Below are 7,413 nucleotides of genomic sequence, written 5' to 3' on the forward strand. Positions count from 1 at the left end.
AACCTGTCGGATGTGGTGGAGGTGCTCTTCCCAACTCTGGCTAAAGATCAGAATGTCATCCAAGTATACTACTACAAAGGAGTTGGTGAATGGCTGCAAGATGTCATCCATTAGCCTCATAAAGGTTGCAGGAGCATTCGTCAATCCGAAAGGCATGACCAACCATTCGAAAAGGCCCTCCTTGGATTTGAAGGTAGTCTTCCACACATCGGAGGGTTCGATTGGTACCTGGTGATATCCTGACTTCAGATCGATCTTGCTGAAATATTTCGCCCCCTTTAGTTGGTCTAGGAGGTCATCAATCCGTGGGATCGGGTACCTATTACGGACAGTGATCTTGTTCAGCGCCCGATAGTCAATACAGAGTCTCCACGTCCCATCCTTCTTTTGTACCAACACGATCGGGCTCCCACAGGGCGATGAACTCGGACGGATGTGACCTTTCTGCAGGAGCTCCTGAATCTGCCTCTTGATTTCATTGTTCTCCAGAATGGAGCGTCGATAAATTGGTCCATTGGGTAGCGGCGCACCTAGGGTCAGATCGATGGAGTGCTTGACTTGACAGTGCAGAGGAACCCCTGCCGGGGAGGTGAAGATGTCCTCGTACTCCTCCACAACCTTGTCCATCTGTAGTTGTCGTGCAGAGGGACCCCGTTTGGAGGCCGCGGCCACTGTCTTCTTCTTTCCTTGAGGGCGTATCATCAGGAAAACAAATTTCCTGGTTTTGGAAATGATCTTACTGCATTTTTTTGCAGTAATCAAAGAGATGGTGGCAGGTGGTGCTACCTCTGGTATCCTGAACAACTTATTACCCAATGTAATAATAACAGCACGGGGCCTTGATTCATACACAGCATGTCGCTTCCACAAGTATGGTTGTCCTAGTAATACATCACAAACTTCAAGGGGAGAAATGTCACACAATACCTCATCCGTGAAGGGCTTGATGTTGTATGGAAGGCGACACTGCTGGCTCACGCGAAGATCTCGTCCTTGGTGAAGCCACCCAATGGTGTATGGTTGTGGATGTGTTGTGGTCAGTAAGCCCAACCGCTTCACGACCTCTGCCGAAATGAGGTTCTTTTGAATCCCGCTATCAACAATGAACTATATCGGGGAGCCCTTTACCCACATCTGGGAGTGGAAGAGACGCTCCTCCTCCTCTGGATCTTCGGGTTCATTTTTCTGGATCTTTGCAGTAGCAACAGTGGCGCTGGGATCCACATCAATGATCTGCTTCCATTTTTCATACCCCTTATCGGGTTCTGACTCAAAGTCGGAACATGCATCTGATTCTGAAACCTTTAGCTCAGCCACCAGTGACTGCTTGGCCCGACACTCACTTGTGTTGTGAGTGGAGCTCTTATGGAACACGCACCATTTTCCAGTGTCCTTTCTCGGCTTCGCGGCGCTGTTCTTTGCTTGCAGCTTCGGCTGGTTGTCTTGGGCTGTCCCGCCTTGGCTTTGTCCTTTGTTCTGTGGTTTAGGGGCACCTTTCCCCTGCTTTGGATTCGCAGATCCAAAGTCTCGCTTCTTTTGTTTAAACTTCTGCTCGACCTTGACGGCATATTGGTATGCTACGCCGAGTGAGGGGATGTTTAGGAATTGTATTTCTTCCTGGATGTACTTGTGAAGGCAGCCACGATATTTGAGTATCAAATGTTGCTCTGAATCCTTGATACCCAACTTTGTGCGAAGGGTATGGAAAAGATTGGTGAACTCCGGCACGTCTTGGTCCCTTCCCTGCCGCAGCGTGGTCCACTTTATGTATTCATCCTCATAGCTTCCGACAGGGTAGTACTGCTCCTTGATGGCATCTCGGAACGAATCCCAGGAGGGTGCGGCTGAAAATAGTGAGCCAGTACTTTCATCCTTCTGCTCGCAGTAGGTTTCCCACCAGTCCTTGACGTGGGGGGCTGCTTTGAGAAGAGCAAAAACAATCTTTTCCCGACTCGAAAATTCATGAACAGAAAAATAACCCTCTAGCAGATTTAACCATTTATCTACGGCATCTGCGTCTATCTGACCCTCGAATATTGGGATTTCAAAATTAACTTGTACCTTAAAGGACGTGGCGCTTCCAGAGTAGCTGTTGGAAGCCGATGCATTGCTTCTGGGTAGCCGTTGAAGGATATGGGCAAAGCTGTCCATCATCGCGTTCCGTTGTCGCTCGAGGGCTTCTTCAAGCAAGATTTTGATGGGATCTCCTGCCCCCTCGTCTTTCTTCTCGTCCGCCATGGGAGGCCGTCGGGATTTGCGAGGCTGGTCTTGCAAAGGTTCAACCAGTTCAAGCCCTAACTCCTTATATCCCGACCTTGTTGGGGACATGCAAAGAAAAACAGAGAAAAAGCAAACCGCTCTGATACCACTGATCCGGATTTAAACAGGAACGCAACAAATTACAGAGATAACCATATACACAAAGATGCAGTAGAAATAATACTTCATTTCATTAATGGAAAATACTGAAATATGCTTACAACCAGAAATGGAAATAAACTAGCTAGGGCGATGGTAGCTTATCTCTGAGAAGAGATGTGATGGCTACATGCCTCTGAACTGTGTTACAATGAGGCTCGAAGGCCTATTCATTGTTGAGAAAAAATGGAAAACCCTTAACATTCCAAAACCTAACCCTAGGAGATGAAACGCCAAACTGTGGGCCCTGTTTGGGGGTAAATTGGTACATCAACTTCTCGGGGTCGTAACTTTGGCATATGATCTCCGTTTGACGCGTACAATAGCTCATTAGAAAGATCTATCCGAGCACTATCATTTTTGGAATGAGCAACATCGGTCCATTCCATGGACCCATGTTGCCCGCGGATTCCCCAAAAAACGTCGTTTAGGGCCTCAAAACGGCTTCGGAAGTTCAGGACCCGAAAAACTGCTAAAAATAGTAAGTTTTGCTACAATTAAGGAAACTGAAAATGCTGAGAAAGACAATGGTGGGGGTCTAGGTGGACTTGGCAGGTGGCCACCAATATCCACCTGGATCAGCTACCCCCAATCCCCTGCCAAGGGGGGCTCCAAATAATTTTCGTCACCCCCCATGGACCCCCTTGGCGGCATACATTTGACAGGTGGCATTGCCGCCACATTACGAACTGGGGTCCAATGCGGCAATACCTCTGAATAAAGAAGATACTCAAGCTCCACACCCAACAAATACCATGATCTCTTCCCTAGTAAGTTTTCAAATTTGAAGGGAATGGTTGGCGATTTGGGCGTTATGAAGATCACCCTCAAGATGGAAGTGAAGCCTATTAAACAAAGGTTGTATAGCCTTAATCCTAAATACAAGGAAAAGGTTTGCCAAGAGCTGGATAAGATGCTGGAGGCAGGCATCATAGACCTTGTCAAAGAATCTAACTGGGTGATCCCAATGGTGCTTCAAGAGAAGAAATAAAATGGTGAAACAAGGATTTTCATAGATCTGTGGAAGCTTAACGATGTGTGTATCCATGACCCATTCCTAACATCGTTCACAGATGAAGTATTAGACAATGTTGGAGGGTAGGAGGCCTATTCCTTTACTGACAACTTTTATGGGTATCATCAGATCAAGATCGCGCCTGAGGATAGGAGCAAAACGACCATCGCAACATAGTGGGGTTGTTTTCAGTAGATTGTGATGCCATTTGGACTCAAGAATGCTCCTGTGATATTTTCCCGTGTAGTCATAGTAGCGTTCAAGGAGTTCATTCATAAGTTCTTAGAAGTGTACTTTGATGACTGGACGATGTTTGGATTAGTAAAGCACCATGGAGAAAGCCTGGGCCTAATGTTGGATACATATCACAGATACCAGATCGTGTTGAATTTTAAGAAATGCATATTATGTGTTCCCTTTGGGATCTTGTTGGGTCACGTGGTGTGCAAGCAAGGATTGATGGTGGACCCTGCAAAGATTGTGGTAATTGTGAATTTGGAGGCTCCTTGGAACGTCAAGCAGCTGTGCGCGACGTTGGGACAGACAGGGTATTATAGAGAATTTATCAAATATTATGTTCAAATTACTGCACCCATGGAGAAAATGCTGAAGAAGGACGCAACATTCTATTGGGACAAAGAATGTTAGCACAACTTAGATGTATTGAAAGAAAAGATGGTCACTACGATGATCTTGGTATTCCCTGATTGGAAAAAGGAGTTTCACGTACATGTGGATGCCTCTTGCATTGCGTTGGGTGCAGTGTTAACGCAAGTCAGTGAAGGAGAAATGGACCATCATATAGCCTTCGCAAGTAGGAAGTTATCAAAATCCGAGAAAAATTATTCAACGACTGAGCGCAAAGGATTGCCCATAGTGTACGCGTTGCAGAAATTCAGGAATTACTTGTTAGGAGGGCATTTCAATATGTACACAAATCATTCAGCCTTGAAATACTTGGTCAAAAAGCTTGTGTTGGGGGGGGGGGGGGGAATCTGCATATGGTTGCTATTATTCCAAGCGTATGACTTTGAAGTCACTGTGAAGCTAGGGAGGTTAAATGTAGGACCTGACCATCTGTCACAGATCGAAACAGGAGAGGAGCCTAATAATCTAGAGGAAGCGTTGCCTGATGTGCAGCTCATTGCATTGTGCATAGAGGATGATCATTTTGCCGAAATTATTCACTTCTTGACTACGGGGATGGAACCAGAGGGATATACAACCTAGCAAAAGAAGGAATTAGTAGTGCACGTGACAGATTTTTCAGTTATCGTGGGAAATCTATATAAGATGGGTGCAGATGAAATATTGTGAAGATATTTGTTGGACTTTGAGCAGAATAGTATTCTAGATGAAGCTCATGGGGGAGCTGCGAAAGGCCATTATGCAGGCAAAGGTAACTGCACATAAGATTTTGCGTGTAGGTCTATGGTGGTCAAATTTGCACAGGGATTCCAAGACGTATTGGAAGGCATGTGATGGATGTCAAAGAATTGGCAGACCATCGAGAAGTGATGAGTTACCACTACATCCTCAGGTATATTTGCAGGTATTTGAGAAATGGGCGATTGATTTTGTTGGGAAAATTCAACCCCGAGGAAAGAAAACAAGTGCGTGCTATATTATCACCGAGAAAGAATATCTCACCAGATGGGAGAGAGCACAACTGGTTAAGGATTGTATAGGGTTTACGGAAGCAAAGTTTTTGTTTGATATGTCTTAACCAAAGTTGGCTGCCCGAAAGTATTGATGAGTGACAGAGGCACACAATTTTTGAATGAAAGGATTAGTGCATTGACTGAAGAATTCTAGGTCTACCATTAGAAGAGTACATCGTATCACCCACAGGCCAATGGAAGAGTTGAATCCTTCAATAAGATTTTGGAGAATGCATTGATGAAGATCTACAATGCACAGTGAAATGACTGGGATGTGCGCATACCTGCAGTACTATGGGCTTATAGGACTACTTGTAAGAAGTTGACAAGGAAAACACTCTTCAGACTAGTATATGGGGTCGAAGATGTAATGTTGATGGAGTTTATTGTGCCTAGTTTGCACATAGTAGCCCTGACATATATGGTGGATCGTGAGGCCTTGGAGGAACAGCCTGCGCAGCTGATGGAGCTCGAAGAGGATCGATTTTTGTCAAGATTTCATCAACAAGTATAGGAGGAACGTGAAAAAGCGTGGCATGATTACCATATCAAGCTTCACACATTCAAGGTAAATGATCTTGTTATGTTATATGATAGTAAATTCACTAAATTTCTAGGTAAATTCTAGATGAATTGGTTAGGGCCATATATTGTCAAAGAAATTACAGATGGAGGTACAGTTCAGCTCGCGAAGTTGAATGGGGAACCCTCCCAGGAAGAGTGAATGGGAGCAAGTTGAAATTGTATACTGGGGATCCTACACAATGACTATATGGCAGTATGATAGTCGTAGTGCTCCAGGAAGTTGCAAGGGAGCGCGAGACTATAAACTACACTTCCGGGCTTGGAGGACTACACAACGAGTAGGCTACATGGAGACTGATGGAGATGCAACCTAGGAAGCTGCGCCATGTTGGAAGGTACTGCCCAACACAGCAGGAAAGTGACTGTTGGAGTTACCATTCATGATTTGATGCCTAGAAGACGGTTAATAGGAGCGGGGTGGCGGTAATTAAGGCCAAAATCTTTGAAGATCTACTACCAAAACAACATTTATTGCCAGAATTTGGGGGGAATGGTCGAATTTGAATTCAAAACCCCCTATAAATTACGCGTGCCAATCCAACAAAGAACACTTTGCGCTCTCAGAATTGTTAGTAAATTTTGTTGTCTGTTGCCTATGAGCCGAGCGTTTTGGGAAGATTCAGTTGTGAGCCCCGTGTTTTCTGCATTGCTTGAGATAAACTAGAAGCTTATTCTTGACAAATGTCTGCACCAAATCCTGCTGAAACTGTGAGTATTGGCGATGTTGTCTCCGAGACAGCTGCCCCAAAAGTTGTATGTATGGAAGCTCCGTCTCCTTTGCTTACAGCATCGAGGTTGCCTAGGCTGAGGAATACCCCTACCAGAGAAACCCAACCAGCCAAATCAAACCAATCCATGAAGGACAAGCAAAAGAAGTCGGCGCCAGTCCACGCTTCCCCAAGAAAGCATGCCGAAATGCAGAAGCAGAAGAAAGATAAGAAGTTGGAGAAAGTAGTGGACTTGGAGATGAAAGAAGCCTAGGGAACAGAGGATATTGATGTTGAAGGTGTGGAATCCGTGACAAGACTACCTCAGTATATCCCTCCGTTGAAGGGAAAAGAAAAGGTTGTGAAGGACCCAGTTTCTAAGAAGTTTACAATATCCACACCCCTGCTACCTGAGTAGGCCCCTTTTGAAGGCCCTCAACTTGTAATGATACCATTGTTAAAAATGGAGGATTGGGACCTCGAAGATCATGCTAAGTTTCCACATTTGGCGATAGACAAATACATACAGAGGGTCTATTATGCAAAAACAGGTGTTACATCATTGGAAACTGAGCAATGGGTCCACAATGTTGAGCACTCAGGATTGCTCAATTTTCTATGGGTGCCACATTATCACCACTCCCCCATTAATACAATATTCATGTGTCATCTCCTCACACTAGTGCATGATGGATGTCTATGGCTAGGAGGGGCTATCCCCATTACGGACATGTTAATTCACAGAATCATGCTTCTGCCTTACAAAGGCGCGAACCTAGCTAAGGAGTTTGGCAGAAAGACTGGGGAGAAAGACTTTGCAGAAAGGATGAAGAGGGATTACGACTTCCTCAAGAAGTCATGAGAGTATTCCATCGTTTCCCTAATAGACCCGATAGTTCAATTGGCTGCCCAGATTTTAGTAGGGAAGGTGATGAGAAAATGTCGCGTGGATGAAGTTCTGGCGCTTGTAGTTTCCCTTGCTCCACACTGCGTGAAAGGAATCCAATTTAATTGGGGTAGATACCTC

At 45.1% G+C, this 7,413-nt stretch overlaps 1 protein-coding gene across 1 annotated transcript; it reads left to right on the forward strand.

Moving 5' to 3' along the window:
- Positions 1-4,796: 4,796 nt before the first annotated feature.
- Positions 4,797-5,159, forward strand: LOC149198359 (uncharacterized). Its single transcript, XM_089409024.1, has one exon. The coding sequence runs from the start codon at positions 4,797-4,799 to the stop codon at positions 5,157-5,159; it is 363 nt and encodes a 120-aa protein (XP_089265150.1).
- Positions 5,160-7,413: the final 2,254 nt, after the last annotated feature.

Source organism: Pinus tabuliformis, chromosome 2_2 (genome assembly GCF_031772625.1).
Source record: "Pinus tabuliformis cultivar Carrire ecotype Pingquan chromosome 2_2, CPIR1, whole genome shotgun sequence".
NCBI lineage: Eukaryota > Viridiplantae > Streptophyta > Pinopsida > Pinales > Pinaceae > Pinus > Pinus tabuliformis.

Excerpts from the sequence above, each read along its gene's own strand:
- LOC149198359 (XM_089409024.1), top strand. The coding sequence starts at position 4,797 with ATGGGGGAGCTGCGAAAGGCCATTATGCAGGCAAAGGTAACTGCACAT.